At 67.4% G+C, this 16,981-nt stretch overlaps 1 protein-coding gene across 8 annotated transcripts in view; it reads left to right on the top strand.

Annotated features, from left to right (window-relative positions):
* The window catches only part of FLT4 (fms related receptor tyrosine kinase 4), a 36,352-nt gene extending 19,479 nt beyond the window's left edge, over positions 1-16,873 (top strand). For 2 of the 8 annotated variants that reach the window (XM_045585766.1, XM_045585764.1), the window contains exons 10-30: positions 162-324; positions 1,353-1,479; positions 2,494-2,602; positions 3,432-3,794; positions 4,009-4,155; positions 4,253-4,384; positions 4,536-4,642; positions 4,849-4,984; positions 5,376-5,480; positions 5,741-5,854; positions 5,989-6,077; positions 6,162-6,315; positions 6,571-6,665; positions 6,929-7,051; positions 8,390-8,501; positions 9,468-9,567; positions 9,808-9,913; positions 10,360-10,502; positions 11,264-11,378; positions 14,441-14,526; positions 15,232-16,873. In XM_045585766.1, the coding sequence (XP_045441722.1) occupies positions 162-324; positions 1,353-1,479; positions 2,494-2,602; positions 3,432-3,794; positions 4,009-4,155; positions 4,253-4,384; positions 4,536-4,642; positions 4,849-4,984; positions 5,376-5,480; positions 5,741-5,854; positions 5,989-6,077; positions 6,162-6,315; positions 6,571-6,665; positions 6,929-7,051; positions 8,390-8,501; positions 9,468-9,567; positions 9,808-9,913; positions 10,360-10,502; positions 11,264-11,378; positions 14,441-14,526; positions 15,232-15,415 (2,810 nt within the window). In that variant the 3' untranslated portion in view covers positions 15,416-16,873. Of the gene's footprint in view, positions 1-161; positions 325-1,352; positions 1,480-2,493; positions 2,603-3,431; positions 3,795-4,008; positions 4,156-4,252; positions 4,385-4,535; positions 4,643-4,848; positions 4,985-5,375; positions 5,481-5,740; positions 5,855-5,988; positions 6,078-6,161; positions 6,316-6,570; positions 6,666-6,928; positions 7,052-8,389; positions 8,502-9,467; positions 9,568-9,807; positions 9,914-10,356; positions 10,503-11,263; positions 11,379-14,440; positions 14,527-15,231 lie in introns of all 8 variants that reach the window. The other 6 variants (XM_036450181.2, XM_036450178.2, XM_045585763.1 and 3 more) reach the window with 4 other exon arrangements.
* Positions 16,874-16,981: the final 108 nt, after the last annotated feature.

Below are 16,981 nucleotides of genomic sequence, written 5' to 3'. Positions count from 1 at the left end.
GGGTGATGGGTGCTTGGGCTGGTCGGTTGGCTGGGTGGTGTGGGGATCCGGGATCGGTGGTGGGGGCGGGGTGGGGCGGGCGGGGCTCGGCGGGTGGGGTGGAAGGGCTAGGGTGGCTGGCGGGGGTGGCCGGCTGACCAGCTGCCTGCCTGTGCCCCTAGTGCCTCCCAGCATCCATGAGAAGGAGGCCTCCTCCCCCAGCATATACTCGCGCCACAGTCGCCAGGCCCTCACCTGCACCGCCTACGGCGTGCCCCCTCCTCTCAGCGTCCAGTGGTACTGGCGGCCGTGGACCCCCTGCAAGACCTTTGCCCAGCGCAGCCTGTGAGTGTGGCTCCGCCTGTGTCCCCGCTTTCCAGCCCTGTCCTCCACTTCAGCCATGACCCCCACTCACTACCCACACCCCTCCCAAGAGCCCTGCTCTAAACGCAAACCCAGTCACCATGGCTCTGAAGCCAGCCCCTGGCATCATCCCATCTGAGCAAGGCTCAGGCGCCCCTGCATTCGGGCCCACCCACCTGGCCGGAGAGCCAGCCCAGAGCTGTATCGTCAGAGACCCAAGGGTGTGCCTGTGGCGCCCAGGGGACCGTCCTGTCCAGCGGGCAGTGCTGGGCCCCTTTCACAGACTTGTTCTGAGCCCCATGGCGCATGCCCACGCTCACAAGCTCCTCCGAGGAGTGGGATCTGGGAAGGGACGTGTCTTTGCCGAGGCCACAGCTTTAAGCAGGGAGCCTGTCCCTGCTGGCCACGCTCACTTACAATGACTTGGGTGGCTGGTATGGCTCTGGATAGAGCGTTGGCCTGTAGACTGAAGGGTCCTGGGTTCGATTCCGGTTGTGAGCTCGATCCAGTGGTGGGGGTGCAGGACAGGCAGTCAATGATTTTCTCTCATCATTGAGGTTTCTATTTCCCTTTCCCTTCCTCTCTGAAATCAATAAAAATTAAAAAGAGCCCTAACTGGTTTGGCTCAGTGGATAGAGCATCAGCCTGAGGACTGAAAGGTCCCAAGTTCAATTCCGGTCAAGGGCATGTACCTTGTTGCGGGCACATCCCCAATAGGAAGTGTGCAGGAGGCAGCTGATGGATGTTTCTCTCCCATCGATGTTTCTGACTCTCTACCCCTCTCTCTTCCTCTCTGTAAAAAATTGATAAAATATATTATTAAAAAAACAAAAAAAGAGTGGGAGACAGTATTCCAGCAGCACATGCTCCTCCCCTCTTGCTCACCCCAGCCAAAGGCCAGCCTTACGCACACAATGCAGAAGATGACCCTGAATATGACAGGCTCAACCGTACCCCTGAGGGCCCTCCCACCCACACCTCTGACTGGCCCTTGTCAACCCTCGCCCCAGCAGCCGGCGGCAGCAGCGGGACCGCATGCCACAGTGCCGGGACTGGAGGGAGGTGACCACGCAGGACGCTGTGAACCCCACCGAGAGCCTGGACACCTGGACGGAGTGTGTGGAGGGGAAGAATAAGGTAGGGCAGCTGCACCACTGATGGCAGGGGAGGGGAGGGGAGGGGAAGGCAGGGTAGGCCTCTCCTGGCCTCGGTGCCCCCCAGGCCTGCCGGGCTCTGGAGGCAGCGGCTGAGGGGTGACCTCTCTGCTGTGTCTGGGCCTCCGCTCCCCTGCCTACATGTGGGTGGGGTCAGGACCCCGGCCACTTCCCACAGGAGAAAGATGAGATTCAGGCTGCCCGGGCAGGCCATGGGACCAGCTGCCCACTGGCTCCAGCCTGGTCCCCACCAAAGGCTGCTGAGCCTCGGGCCCAGCCTGGGGGCAATGCTGAGAAGAGGCCGGCAGGGGAGGGGACTGAACAAAGGCACCCACTTCCTACAGTCACTTCCTGTTTTCCTACACACCTCCAGAGCCTCTTCCTGTTCCAGGCCTGGCCAGGAAGTGCCCAGCTCAAAGTAGGGGGGGTCTTTGGATGGTAGGCAGGGCTTGTGGCCTACCCTGCCTCCCAGCTTCCTACTCCCCAAGGCCAGGAACCTCTGGACGTCTAGGACCCAGCGCCTCCCCTTGCCACTACCCCGGGCACTGGGAGAGGGGTGGGCAGCCCTGGACCATGGTGCACTTGTCACAAGGACCTCACCCCGTGACCTGCTGCTCATCTTAGGCCACAGCCTGACCCTTGATGTGACCCCAGTCTGAATCCTGACCCTGGCTTGGACTGGCCCAGCAGCACTAGGCCCCTGTACCTTCCTGAAGTGGCACATGCACAGCCAGAGTCTTTCTGGCCCTGCCTATGCCACCCTCTGACCAGGCCACTGCCCATGCCAGCTCCCACAGCACAGCCCGACTTTCCCTGCCGGAGGCCTTACTGTCACTCCTGTGCCTCACATTCCTGGTCGTATCTCTGACCTCCATCACCTCCCACTCAGAGCCTCAGTTTCCCCATCGCTCTGGGAGAACAGCAACCTCCTTGCAGAAAGGGAAGGTCGGGTGGGGAACTCAGCAGGAAATGGATCCTTTGCCTGTGCTTTGCCCAGACGGTGAGCAAGCTGGTGATCCAGGATGCCAACGTGTCTGCCATGTACAAATGCATGGTCTTCAACAAGGTGGGCCAGGACGAGCGGCTCATCTACTTCTATGTGACCAGTGAGTGACCGGGGGCGCTGGTGGTCAGGGACCAGGTGGGCAGGAGGGGAGGAGGGGCCGGGCCGGGCCCCCTGAGGTCCTGGTGATCGTGGAGCACCGCAGGGAGATGCTTGCCCTGGGCCTGGGCCAGATTTGGAGGACCATGCTGGTCCACTGGATGGAGGAGCACCCTCTGCCCTCACCTCTGGAGGCACCCCGACCAGGGGCCGCCCTGCTCCCTGAAGCTCCACCTAACTCTGCCTCCCTCCAGCCCCTCCCCAGCCCTGGAGCTGAAGAGGTGGCCCCGGTGTGTTCTCCTGGGGAGAAGCTCCATAGCTTCCTTGGGTTCTCGGGGACCTCAGGAAAGCTGAGGACCTTGCAGGGGTGTGTGTATGGGGGGGGACCTGGAGGGAGACGGAGCCAGAGAGGACACTTTGGTGGGGAGCCCCCAGGAGCCTGACAAGGAGAGGCCAGAGGCAGTCGGAGCTAGAACGCTACCACTGACAGCGGGGTGTGGTCAACAGCAAGGCAGGATGGGGCTCAGGCTTCACTGATGAGGGGCTACGGGAGAGGGGGACAGCAGCCGGGTTGGGGCACGACCAGGAGAGAGCGGGAGGGAGGCAGGAGGAGAGTCCGTGGGGCTGACCTGTGCGGACTGGCCCCGGTGGCCGGGGGTCAGTGAGGGAGTGGAGGGGCCAAGGAGACTCCGGGGTGTCCCTGGCCCAGACCCACCTGATGCATAACTTGGGTTGAGAGCCGGTGAGTCCGGCGGCCAGTGGGGAGGAAGGGCCAGCGCCTGGCAGGTGAGCCGGTGTCACGGCGCTGTCGCAGCGGCTCTTCCTCGCCGCAGCCATCCCCGACGGCTTCAGCATTGAGTCCGAGCCCTCGGAGGAGCCCCTGGAGGGCCAGGCCGTGCGCCTGAGCTGCCAGGCTGACAACTACACTTACGAGCACCTGCGCTGGTACCGCCTCAACCTGTCCACGCTGCACGATGCCCACGGGAACCCCCTGCTGCTCGACTGCAAGAACGTGCACCTGTTCGCCACGCCGCTGGCCGCCACCTTGGAAGAGGCGGAGCCGGGGGCTCGCCACACCACGCTCAGCCTGACCATCCCCCACGTGACACCCGAGCACGAGGGCGACTACGTGTGCGAGGTGCAGGACCGGCACAGCCACGACAAGCACTGTCACAAGAAGTACCTGTCCGTGCAAGGTGAGGCGGCAGGGCCAGCGCCTGCCCAGCCCAGCGGGCGTGGGGCGTCCATCCGCGGGCCTGAGTCTGCGGGAGAGCCCCCTCCCCACCCGCGCTCAAACCGCCCTCCTTCCAGCTTCCCCTTCCCCCTCGCCCCAAGGCCCCCCAGAGCCCCTTCCCAGTGCCTGGTGCCTGGGCTTCTGCCCTCCACTCCGCTCCTGACTCCCGCCCGCAGCCCTGGAAGCCCCGCGGCTCACGCAGAACTTGACGGACCTCGTGGTGAACGTGAGCGACTCCCTGGAGATGCGGTGCCCCGTGGCGGGCACGCACGTGCCCAGCATCGTGTGGTACAAGGACGAGAGGCCGCTGGAGGAGAAGTCCGGTAGGGAGGGCGGGGTGCAGAGCGGTGCGGAGGCCCTGGAGGCCCAGGCCCCGGGCCCCGGGCCCCTCCGGACCTGAGCCTGCACCGCCTCCTGCAGGGATCGATCTGGCCGACTCCAACCAGAAGCTGAGCATCCAGCGCGTGCGCGAGGAGGACGCGGGCCGCTACCTGTGCAGCGTGTGCAACGCCAAGGGCTGCGTCAACTCCTCGGCCAGCGTGGCCGTGGAAGGTCCGCCTGCTCTCACCCCCCCCCCCCGCCCCTGCCCCCGCCCCGTCCCTGCCCCTGGCCTCCAGAAGGGAGCTGTGGGGCGCACCCTCACACACACACACACACACACACACACACACGCACACACACACGGCTGTTTCTGCCCATGCAGGCTCCGAGGACAGAGGCAGCATGGAGATCGTGATCCTTGTGGGCACCGGGGTCATAGCCGTCTTCTTCTGGGTCCTCCTCCTCCTCATCTTCTGTAACATGAGGAGGGTGAGTGCTCCCTCCCCAGCTCCCATGGGTCCTGTAGGGTCCCTGCCCAGCTCCATGGAAGCCTCGCCTCCCGGACCCCTCCCGGCTGAGCGCCCAGAGACTGTCCCACTGCCCCTCCTTAACGGAGCCTCGAGGGAGACCCCGTTGGTCTGGACGGTTCTCCCGTCGCTGAGGCGGGCCCTAACCAGTGCTGCCCACCCACCCAGCCAGCCCACGCAGACATCAAGACCGGCTACCTGTCCATCATCATGGACCCCGGGGAGGTGCCCCTGGAGGAGCAGTGTGAATACCTCTCCTATGACGCCAGCCAGTGGGAGTTCCCCCGCGACCGGCTGCACCTCGGTGAGGCCGCTCCCCAGCGTGCCCCTCCCGCTGCGACCTGGCAGAGGCAGCGGAGCGGCCACCCACCCCCTCTCAGAACTCGGGCCCACCTGGCCTTCCTGTCCCTCTGGGAGGCATTCCCAGAGGTTCCCAGGCCCCGGGGGTCATGCCGGCTGCTCTGAGCGGGGTGGCCCCCACACCTGCTGGGAGAGGATGCAGGCCTTCCTGTCCGCCTCTCCACTCCCTCTGCCCGGCACTCCAGGCTCTTCCTGTTTGGCAGGGGGCTCCCACCTTCCTCCCTCTCCTGGGCCTTCCTTCCTGCCCTCCACACGGGCGGGCTGCCTGCCGTGCTGCCCACCCCTCTCCTCCTCACCTTCGCGCGGCTCACCTGGAGCCGGCCCTGCCCCCACAGGCAGAGTCCTGGGCCACGGCGCCTTCGGGAAGGTGGTGGAAGCCTCGGCCTTCGGGATCCACAAGGGCAGCAGCTGTGACACGGTGGCCGTGAAAATGCTGAAAGGTGTGGGCTCAGCAGCCAGCGGGGGCGCGGAGCTGGTGACGAGCGGGTGTAGGAAGAGAAAGGCTCAGGGCGGGGTGGCACACAAGGTTCTGCCCGGGCCCATGGCGCCAGAGCCAGGCCTGGGCTCGCCGAGGAATCCTTCCTGCCTTGGGGGCGGCTGGGCGGAGCTGGGGGCCCTGCGCCCCGCTGGCAGGAGCACCAAAGGTCGCTTAGCTCAGCGCAGGGATTGGGGCCCGGCCAAGACTCTGTGTCACCTCCAGAGGGCGCCACCGCTAGCGAGCACCGCGCCCTGATGTCGGAGCTCAAGATCCTAATCCACATCGGTAACCACCTCAACGTGGTCAACCTCCTGGGGGCGTGCACCAAGCCTAATGGTACGCTGGCGGGGTGGGGGTGGGGGGTCAGAGGTGCTCTCGGCGGGCCGTCTGGGGTGCGAGGGGCCAGGCCGTCTGGCGGGCGGGAACTCTGCCGCGCCCTCGGCCCCCAAAGCCCGGCCCTGCCCCGCCAGGCCCCCTCATGGTGATCGTGGAGTTCTGCAAGTACGGCAACCTCTCCAACTTCCTGCGCGCCAAGCGGGAGGCCTTCAGCCCCTACGCGGTGAGTGGGCGCTCGGGGTGCCGGCTGGGCTGGGGGGATGCCTCTGCCTCGGGGGACGGCTCAGACCTGCTTTGTGGTCCGCAGGAGAAATCCCCGGAGCAGCGAAGGCGCTTCCAGGCCATGGTGGAGGGCGCCAGGGCCGACCGGAGGCGGAGGCCGGGCAGCAGCGACAGGGCCCTCCTCACGCGGCTCCTGATGGGCAAGGGCGAGGCGGGGCGGGCCGCTCGCACCCAGGAAGGTACAAGCCTGGCTTCGTCTTGACCCAAAATGTGGCCGCACCAGGAATTTAGGTGGAAGAGGCACATACATGGGAGCGCATGTGGAGGGTGTGCCTTAGGAAGGGGGAGGGGAGAGGGCTTTGCAGCTGGTGCCAGGGGCCTCAGAGGCCTGGCAAGAGATGCAGCAAGGGTTGGACGACAAACCCTCCCTTGGGGGTGGCGTGGAAGACGGGACCGGGGAGGGGACCCCTCGAGCCCGCCGTGCTCCTCTGCAGCCGAGGACCTGTGGCTGAGCCCGCTGACCATGGAGGACCTTGTCTGCTACAGCTTCCAGGTGGCCCGTGGGATGGAGTTCCTGGCCTCCCGCAAGGTGACTGCCTGCAGGCCCGGGGGGGCGGGCAGCCCCAGGCACGCCTGAATGAGCAGCCAGCTCACCCGGGTGCACAGGGCATAGCTTCCCGAGGCTCCACTGGCCAGAGGCCGAGCTGGACGCGGAGTCAGACTCTGCCCCTCATCGTCACCAGCCCTCTGCGTGGCCGGCCCGGGTGCACGGGATCTGGCGGGAGGAGCGGGGCCGCGTGGCCTTGGCCGTGGCCCGAGCGCCTTTGCCGACACCCCTCCTCGCGCCCCCAGTGCATCCACAGAGACCTGGCTGCGCGGAACATCCTGCTGTCCGAGAGTGACGTGGTGAAGATCTGCGACTTCGGCCTGGCCCGCGACATCTACAAGGACCCCGACTACGTGCGCAAGGGCAGCGTGAGTGCAGGCCGGGCTCCGGCCGGGCGGGTGGGACACACACACACACACACACACACACACACACACTTCTGTGCATGCGGAAGGTCTGAGGGCTGCAGAGACCCAAGCGGCCCCTGAGCTGAGATCAGGGACCACACTGCCCCTATAGGGCTCAGGCCATGAGTTGGACGCTGACCCCTCTGCCTGCCGGGGGGGTCATGCGGAGGCGCCCTGCACGGTCCGTCCTGGAGCTGGACAGCCAGCCCAGGGCAGCCGCAGAGGCCTGGGGGGATGGGCGCGTGTGTCTGGTTGGTGGCACTCAGGTGGGCAGGCGGGCACCTGAAGGAGAACACGCTGACTAAAGGTTTGCTCCAGAGGAAGGGCTGGAGGGAGGCAAGGGCCAGCATGGTCCAGTCTATGACAGGCCACGATGCAGGGGCTTTTGTTTTTCATTCTGACTCACAGGCGCGTGGGGGCGGGGGGCGGGTGCATGGGGGCGGGGGGCGGGCGCGTGGGGGCGGGGCCAGGCGCGTGGGGCGGGGGCCGGACGCGTGGGGGCGGTGGCCGGGCGCGTGGGGGCAGGGGGCGGGCGCGTGGGGCGGGGGGCGGGCGCGTGGGGGCGGGGGCCGGGCGTGTGGGGCGGGGGCCGGGCGCGTGGGGGCGGGGGGCGGGCGCGTGGGGGCGGGGGGCGGGCGCGTGGGGGCGGGGCCAGGCGTGTGGGGCGGGGGCAGGCGCGTGGGGGCGGGGCCAGGCGTGTGGGGCGGGGGGCAGGCGCGGGGGGGCAGGGGGGCGGGGGCAGGCGCGGGGGGGGCGGGGGGCAGGCGCGGGGGGGCGGGGGGCAGGCGCTTGGGGACAAGGAGTAGGTGCGTGGGGGCGAGGGGCAGGCGCGTGGGGGTGGGGGCCAGGCGTGGGGGGCGGGGGGCAGGCGCGTGGGGGTGGGGGCCAGGCGTGGGGGGCGGGGGGCAGGCGCGTGGGGACAAGGAGTAGGTGCGTGGGGGCGAGGGGCGGGCGCGTGGGGGTAGGGGCCAGGCGTGGGGGGCGGGGGGCAGGCGCTTGGGGACAAGGAGTAGGTGCGTGGGGGCGGGGGCCAGGCGTGGGGGGCGGGGGGCAGGCGCGTGGGGACAAGGAGTAGGTGCGTGGGGGCGAGGGGCAGGCGCGTGAGGAGCCATTTGGACATGCCGCAGAGCGGCCTGCGGGAGGCGCCCAGCACCTCTGGGGTGTGCGGGGAGCAGGGCAGGCTGCAGGAGCCATTTGAACAAACGTGGGGCAGCCAGAGCGCAGGAGAGACCGGGCCGGAGGTGGCTGCCCTGGGCGGCCTCCCTCCCCCCCTAGGCTCACGCCCTCTGCCTCCCGCAGGCCCGGCTGCCCCTGAAGTGGATGGCGCCCGAGAGCATCTTTGACAAGGTGTACACCACACAGAGCGATGTGTGGTCCTTCGGGGTGCTGCTCTGGGAGATCTTCTCCCTGGGTGAGTGCGGGGCGGGGTGAGGGGAGGGGCAGGGGGCCACAGGCTCCGGGCCCCACCAGCCGCCGGTGCAGGCTGCGGGGGCCCTCCCTGCTCCAGCTCTTTCCCACCTGCTGTGGGGGGGCTGCTTTTGCTTCAGGGCTGGGAAAGGATGGCACTCACTCAGGGACACACCTACTGACGAAGCCGCACATGGGAGCCTGGGCCCCATGGGGCCATGACTGCCCTGGCTAGGGTGGGGCCAGGCAGGCGGCGGGGGAGTGAGAGCATTGGACGGCCTCCGTGAATGCTGTCACTGTGTCAGAGCCGAGTGCCCTGGACGCGTGGTGGTGTGAGCTGGGGGCCTGGAGGGGCTGGAGGGCCTAGGACAGCGCAGGGCCAGGGTCCCGGAGCATGGGAGGGGCGGGGCCCGGGTCAGCAGATGCAGCAAGAGAAGGAGAGGGGGCCCTTGCCGCTCCTTTGGGCCGCCTGGGCTGGAGCTGGGCTGAGCGTGGGGGCGGAGGCTGACTCCCGGCTGTGTGGCTCGCCCGGGGGCCGAGGGCAGCCAAAGGCCTCAGGGACCCTGGTGATATCTGAACTAGTGGATGTCCCTAAAGCGAGATGCTTGCTGCAACCCTACTGGGCAGAGCATACTAATCAATTAATTTCCGAGAGGAAGGGAGAGGGAGAGAGAGAAACATCAATGATGAGAGAGAACCATGGATCAGCTGCCTCCTCCTCACCCCACACTGGGGATGGAGCCAGCAACCCGGGCATGTCCCTGACTGGGAATCTAACCGTAACCTCAAGGTTCATAGGTCAATGCTCAGCCACTGAGCCACGCTGGGTGCCACGGCCCTGGGGGTGGGGAGTGCCTGCCTTGCCCAGGCCCCTGCCAGGAGCTACAGGACAAGCACCCCAACATGGGGGCCAGGGCAGAGGCGATCTGGGAGGCCTGCTCCCTACCTACCTCCCCGTTCCTGCTGTCAGGGGCCTCCCCGTACCCTGGGGTGCAGATCAACGAGGAATTCTGCCAGCGGCTGAAAGAGGGCACCCGGATGCGGGCCCCAGAGCTGGCCACGCCTGCCATGTGAGTCTGCTGGCCAAGCGCACCTTGGGGGCAGGAGCCGCGGTGGGCAGGGAGGGGGCCAGGCAGGGCGGTGAGTGGGCAGGTGGTGCAGGCGGGCGGGCGGAGACACAGGGTCTCCCTCCACCCCTCTCTTCCTGGAGGCGGAGGGCGAAGGGCAGGCGGTGGGCGAGGGCCGAGGTGGGGGCTGGTGAGCGGCACGGGGGCGGGCCTCACACCCGGGCCAGCAGCGCTTTCCCGCAGACGCCGCATCATGCTGAGCTGCTGGTCCGGGGACCCCAAAGAGAGGCCGGCCTTCCCAGAGCTGGTGGAGGTGCTGGGGGCCCTGCTCCAGGGCGGGGGCCGGCAGGTGAGCGCCCGCACGGTCCCCTCTGCCCTCCCCGCCCCTCACACCCGGCGCCACCCGCTCCACTCTGCCCCTTCCTGGCCCCGTGTCGCTCCCCTGGGCCCTGAGCAGGGAGGCCTGCTGCCCAGGCCAGGGTTCTTGGCCTCCGGTTCTGCCTCTGGAAAAGGGAGGGAAAGGCGGTGCCACTCCTGAGGCACAGAGCAGGGCGCCCTGGGGCACAGAGCCTGCCCCTCCCCTCCCCTCTCCCTTCCCGCGTCATCACCCTCCCTGCCCCTGCCACCTCCCCCTCCCTGCCCCTCCCCCCTCCCTGCCCCTCCCCCCTCCCTGCCACCTCCCCTCCCTGTCATCCCCCTCCCTGCCACCTCCCCCTCCCTGTCATCCCCCTCCCTGCCACCTCCCCCTCCCTGTCATCCCCCTCCCTGCCACCTCCCTCTCCCTGCCACCAGGAGGAGGAGGAGGAGGACTGCCTGGCGCCCTGCAGCCTGAGCTCGGAGGAGGGCAGCTTGCAGGCGTCCACCACAGCCCTGCACGTCGCTGAGGCCACCGAGGAGGGCAGCTGGCCGAGCCTGCGTCCGCACAGCCTGGCCGCCAGGTCAGCTGTTCCCCCCCCTCCCCGCCCCCGGTCCAGGGTCCCCCAGCAAGAAGGCAGCGTAGACACATCAGTCAGCAAAGGAAAAGCAAGCACCAGGATGTGGGAGCCACTCTGCCCACTGAACCTGCAGGGACCCTGGGGGCAGAGCTGGTGCTGGTGGTGGCACCTCCTGGCAGCGGGACGGAGTGCTCCTCGCTGTGCCTCCTCGCTTCTCTCCGCCCTGGTCTTCCCTGCAGCCCCCGCTTGCCCGCCCCCCCCTCAGTTTAGAGGGGGTGCCCGCGGGAGCAGGAAGGGGAAGGGAGGGGAGTCCAGGGGCCACTGGAGGGGCCCTGGGAGCAGGGTAGGCCACCCACTAACCAGAACCCCGGAGTGAGGACGCAGCCTGGGCCCCAGAACTCCCGCTGCTGTGGCCGGGAGGAGGGCGCTGGCTCCTGCCACCTGCCCCCTGCAGACCAGCCAAGCCCGTGGGACCTGAGCAGCCAGCGCCTTCCACCCACCGACCCCTCCGCGCCCACCCCTCCGTCCACGACCCCTCCACACCAGGCTGCCTGCTGCACAGGCCTCAGCCCCCACATGCAGCTGGGAGCGCGCCCCCTTCCCGCCCTGCAGCAGTGGCCTCAGGAGGTTAAGCCTCTCTCAGGACAGGGACAGGGACGGGGACAGGGGGTGCCAGGGGAGCTCCAGCAGGACTCCAGGCCCAGGGCCTCCCGCAGGAGCGGGGGCGGGCGGGGCGGTTCAGCAGCGGCTGTGCTCTCCCCCAGATACTACAACTGTGTGCCCTTCCCGGGGAGCCTGGCCAAGGGGACCCAGGGGCCCTCCAGGATGAAAACCTTCGAAGAATTTCCCATGACCCCAACGACCTACAAGGCCTCGGTGGTAAGCAGGAGGGTGTGCACCCAGCCCAGGGCCTCCGGCTCCCTGCAGGCGGCGGGCAGGAGCCACCAGCTCAGCAGAGAGCCCTGCCCCCAAGGCCCAGACTGCCCTCAGCCTTTCAGCCGGACCCTCCACACTCACTCCCCCCCACCCCCAGCAGCTGCAGGTCCCTCTCAGCTGTTCCCTCCCCCCACCCAGCAGCTGCAGGTCCCTCTCAGCTGTTCCCTCCCCCCCCCCCAGCAGCTGCAGGTCCCTCTCAGCTGTTCCCTCCCCCCCCCCAGCAGCTGCAGGTCCCTCTCAGCTGTTCCCTCCGCACTCCCCCTCCCCCCCCAGCAGCTGCAGGTCCCTCTCAGCTGTTCCTTACCACTCCCCCCCCCCCCAGCAGCTGCAGGTCCCTCTCAGCTGTTCCCTCCGCACTCCCCCCCCCCCCCCCCCCAGCAGCTGCAGGTCCCTCTCAGCTGTTCCCTCCGCACTCCCCCTCCCCCCCCAGCAGCTGCAGGTCCCTCTCAGCTGTTCCTTCCCACTCCCCCCCCCCCAGCAGCTGCAGGTCCCTCTCAGCTGTTTCCCTCCGCACCCCCCCCCCCCCACCCAGCAGCTGCAGGTCCCTCTCAGCTGTTCCCTCCGCACTCCCCCTCCCCCCCCACCCAGCAGCTGCAGGTCCCTCTCAGCTGTTCCTTCCCACTCCCCCCCCAGCAGCTGCAGGACCCTCTCAGCTGTTCTCTCCGCACTCCCCCCCCCCACCCAGCAGCTGCAGGTCCCTCTCAGCTGTTCCCTCCGCACTCCCCCCCCCCCCCACCCAGCAGCTGCAGGTCCCTCTCAGCTGTTCCCTCTCCCCTCCCCTCCTCAGCAGCTGCAGGTCCCTCTCAGCTGTTCCCTCCGCACTCCCCCCCCCCAGCAGGTGCAGGACCCTCTCAGCTGTTCTCTCCGCACTCCACCCCCCCAGCAGCTGCAGGTCCCTCTCGGCTGTTCCCTCCCCCCTCACCCCCAGCAGCTGCAGGGTCTCAGCTGTCCCCTCCTCAGCCCCGGAGCCCCACCAGGTCCCCGCACCCCTGGCGGCGGGCGCGCCCTCGCACAGGCGCTGCTGGTCCTCTGGCGCCGCCATGCGGCCGGGACTCCGGCTGCACTGACCGCGGCGGGCTCCCCGCCCCGCGCCAGCCCGGCCGGACCCCGCGGGCTCCCTGGTGCCGCTGGTTTGTCGGTTCCAGTTCCGGGGTGTGGCTTGTCGCCTTGGGTAGAGTTGTGCAGCCTGAACCCGGAGAGGCTGGGGGACTGGCGAGGACCATCCTGGGGAGCCCTCTCCGAGGCCGGGAGAGCCGCCCCCGCGCCCCCGCGCCGCGCCGGCCCCAGGGCCCCAGCAGGGAGCTCTGCCGCTCCGCTCAGGGGCTGCGGGTGCCAGTCCCGCCCCGGCGCGGGCTCCGGAAAGCGCCCTCCTCGGTGGGGGGGGGGGGGGGTAAGTGCTGAGGAGGCAGAGGCAGCAGAGCCTCCAGGTCCGCAGACACCGCCATCGAGCCATGCGTTATTTTTCTTAATTTATATAAGCGCCGTGTGTGTGTGTGTGTGTGTGTGTGTGTGTGTGTGTGTGTCTGTGTGTGTGTGTGTGTCTGTGTGTCCTCACCCCATCCTCTCCGCTGGGTTTTAGAGCGCGGGAAGGGCGGGGGTGAGAGAGACACAGCAATTGGTTGCTTCCCGCACATGCGCCACCTGGGGGCCGGGATGGAGCCTGCAACCGAGGTATGTGCTCCGCCTGGAATTCAACCTGCAACCTTCAGTCCATGGGCTGAAGCTCTAACCATTGAACAGCCCAGCCAGGGGTGTGCTTCCTTTTTAAGAGCTCTTTCTATTCGGTTCTGAAAAATGCACCCCAAGAGGCTGCATTCGGGAATTGAATTTGAGTTTCCTGTCACAACACATCAACTGTAAGACAGACAAGGCACAAAACCAAACCCCACCTCTGGGGGACACGCAGCCGGACAACCAGTGCAGGAGGCCTGGGCTGCCCCTGCGCTCCTCAGCCCTCGGCCTCAGCGCCAGGTCCGTCCCGAACCCGTGCCGGACGCAACTCCTGCCTCACCGGCCCCACGTCCCACTCGCCAGGCAGCACCTCCTTTCCAACAACCGAGACCCAAACGAGTGGAAACACGCAGGAAAGCAACCCCAGGCTCACTCCCCACTGCCTTCTGAAGCGCTGAAGGGGCCGGGGTAGGCAGCCCCTCTGATGGCAGCGCGGCCGCCGCCCACGGCCCTGCCCTGCCTCCAGTCCTCCGGCCACCGGCTCTGAGGACGCCGTGCTTGTCACCGGAGGAAGGGTTCGCAGGGGCCTTTCTCTGGCCCACAGGACCCTGTGGCACCAGGAGCTTCATGGACTTGCTGCAGGGAGACGGGTCCACAGCCAAGCCGGGTCCCATGTGCCCCGAGGGAAGCCGGCATCGCCTAGTGCACGCCTGGGCGTTACCTGTCAACGCCTTCCCTGCAGTTGGTGACAGTTACCTGTTGAGTTCCTGTCAAGGCCATCCTGTTTACAGCTGGCCTGTAAAATGTGCTGCTGCATTGTAAATTTAGCAAGAATAGCTTTTAAGCCCTGGCTGGTTTGGCTCAGTGGACAGAGCGTCGTCCTGCGGACTGAAAGGTCCTGGGTTCGGTTCTGGTCAGGGCACATGCCCGGGTTTAGGGCTCGACCCCCAGTAGGGGGTGTGCAGGAGGCAGCCGGTCAATGATTCTCATCATTGATGTTTCTCTCTCTCTCCCTCTCTCTGAAGTCAATGAAATATATATGTTTTTTTAAAATCCTAAAAAGGAAAGAAAGAAAGAATAGGTTTTAATAAGAACTGTCCGCACCTGAGACCCTCGCCCTCTCTAACAGCCTTCTGGGACCCCAGCACGGGGCACTGTAGCTTCGCTGCCTCCTGCACGCTGGCCAGGCTGTGTCCCCTCGATGGCGGGCGGGCGGGCGGGCGGCCGTCCCCGGCCCGCCGTTCCCTGCGCAGGAGCCGGTGTCGGTTGGCAGTGGGGCAGGCGTTGCAGCCGGGCCGCGGTGGAGGCACAGCCTCGCTGTTGTCTGCACACAGGACAACCAGACGGACAGCGGGATGGTGCTGGCCTCCGAGGAGTTTGAGCAGCTGGAGAGCAGGCACCGGCAGGAAGGCGGGCTCAGGTAGGGCTTCCTGAACCCCCTCCCTGCCAGGACTCCGGGGAGGCAGGCTGGGCCTGCGTGTGCGTCACCCTCTTACCTGAACCTCCCACGGCTCCTGTGTGCGCGGCTGGGACTCCAGCCTTTGTCACCAGCTTTCCCAAAGGAGCGCCTTCCGCTCCCCGGCCTGAGCCAGCACACCCCCTTCCCTCGGACACCCCCTCTTTGCAAAGCCGAGTGCCATCACCGTGCCCGGCGCTCAGACAGCCAGCCGGGCAGGCCACGCTGGGACTCGGCCGATGGCTGCGTACTCGAGTGGGGGCAGGACGTGGAGACGGGCAGGGTGCTTCCAGTTAGGACGGACTAGATCATCCGATGGGTTGGATGAGGGCGAGAGGAAGGGACGAAGCAGGGTGACAGCCAGCGGTGTGAGCCCTGGAGCCAGTGCTGGTGCCATTTACAAAGATGGCCAGACTGGACGAGAAGCCGGTTTGCGGGACTGAAGCTGGCATCCTCCGTGGCCCCACACCCAGGCTCGGGCGGGGGCACTCCGGTGCTGGCCACGTCCCACCATTCTGGTTTCTGTTTAAGGGGGCCGTGTGCGTGTCCACCGCCTTGGCACGCACCTCAGCTGACCCGGTCAGGTGTGTCCGCTGACTCCAGTCAGACCTGCCCGGGTCCGGTCCCTCGGACCCTCATTTCCCGCTCACGCCACCTTCCTGTCTCTCCCAGCAGCAAAGCTCCCGGCTGGAGCGCGGAGGTGGCGGGGGCCGGCCCGGAGCCCCGGGGCCGGGGCCTGCGGGGCGGCCAGGTGTTCTACAACAGCGAGTACGGGGAGCTGGCCGGGCCGCGCGGCGAGGACGACTGCGCCCCGCTGACCCGCGCGCCCGTCTTCGCCGACGGCAGCTACTGAGGGGGCTCCGCAGGCAGAGGGCTGGGGCTGCAGGCTGGGAACTCACCTCCTTTCAACCCCTCCCTAGCCATGAAGAGCAACACCCAGGCCCCAGGGCTCCCCGAACTCCATCACCACCCCTGCCCAGGGCGTCCCCGAGGGCCCTTCTCCCTTAGGTCAGACTCCACTTTCCTAACAGACCCACGGCCCGCCTGGGCCAGCCACGCCCAGGGGTGTCCTTTGGCTGGCCTCCTCCCACGATGGTGGGGGGAGCGTGATTCCGTTTTCTGGTGAGGAATTTGAGGGCCTGACAGTCACGGGGATGCAGGTGAAGCCAGGCGTGGGCTGCAGCCTCCCAGCCCCCTCGCACCCTGCCCCTGCCCAGGGGAGGCCTTTCCTCCCTGTCCCCCCGGGCTGAGGGAGGGTGCAGAGCCCCATCCCAAAGCACAGAGAGGAACTGTGTGTGGCCGGGAGCTGATTCTGAGGTCCTCTTCATTAGAACTTCAGAAACTCAGCTGCTACGAAGAATTTACTTTTCAAAACTGCAGTCTGAAGGGAGCAAGTTCTCTCTGAGTCTGGAGGATCCTTGCCCCTGGTCCCCAGTGGGCGCCGCCACGGCAGACACAGCGCAGCCTCTTCTGGAGAAGGGCCGGCCCAGCCCACATGGTCTCAGCAGCCCCATTTGAGTAAACGGCTCTCCCCTCCCCTCTGGGACCCGATCAGCCACAAGGCACCTGCCCGGCTGCGATGGTCCTGCCGAGCGAAGCCCGGGATTCCACAGGAAGGCTCCAGGCCGGCCCAGGGACCGCCCAGCGCTGCGCCAGGCCGCCAGGCCTCCAGGCAATGGGGATGCTCTGTGGCCTCGGCCCATCTTCCACCGCCTGGTCTCTGCCTGACGTGGGCGCCCTGGCAGCTCAAGCCTGTCGTCACCGGGAGCGGCCAGGACCTCGGAGCCAATCTGCTCAGACCCCCACCCCAGCTCACACTGCCCAGCCCTCCCCGCCCCCCTCAGAGGAGAAAGACCTCCTCCCAGTTAGCACCAGCGACCCCCCCCCCACCTACACACACACACACACACACACACACACACACACACACACGACGCTTGCAGGACAGGCGACCGTGCAGCGAGCAGGGGCTTGCCCACAGACACCCCCTCCCCACTGTGTACCGTTTCTTTAGGATACCTACCCGTGTGACATCGCTGTCCCCACCGGACCTGCTTCCTGGATGCCACCTGACTGAGACCTGGGTCTCACGTGTACCTGGTGGAGGGCCCCGGGGCTGTAGCAGAGCCACCGGTGCTGGAGGTGCCGAGCCTGGGCCGGCAGCCCGGCCACCTCCCCTGCCACCGCCGCACAGAGATGTCCTGGAGGAACACCTACCTGGGCGTGCCCGGGGCGCCACGAGCTCCGGGAAGACCTGAGCTATTTAACAAAGACAGTAATAAACGCGATGCCAGTCTGAGTTGCAGTGAGGCTCTGCGTTCAGGCGCAGCTCTCTGGAGGGCGGCAGAGGCAGCTGAGCCTGGACACCCTCTCCCCGAAGCCACCCCAGAGGGAGCGGGTTGAGCGGCTACAAAGGCGT

This window comes from Pipistrellus kuhlii, unplaced genomic scaffold (genome assembly GCF_014108245.1).
Source record: "Pipistrellus kuhlii isolate mPipKuh1 unplaced genomic scaffold, mPipKuh1.p scaffold_m20_p_21, whole genome shotgun sequence".
NCBI classification, from domain to species: Eukaryota; Metazoa; Chordata; class Mammalia; order Chiroptera; family Vespertilionidae; genus Pipistrellus; species Pipistrellus kuhlii.
This window is presented reverse-complemented; position numbering and strand designations above follow the sequence as displayed.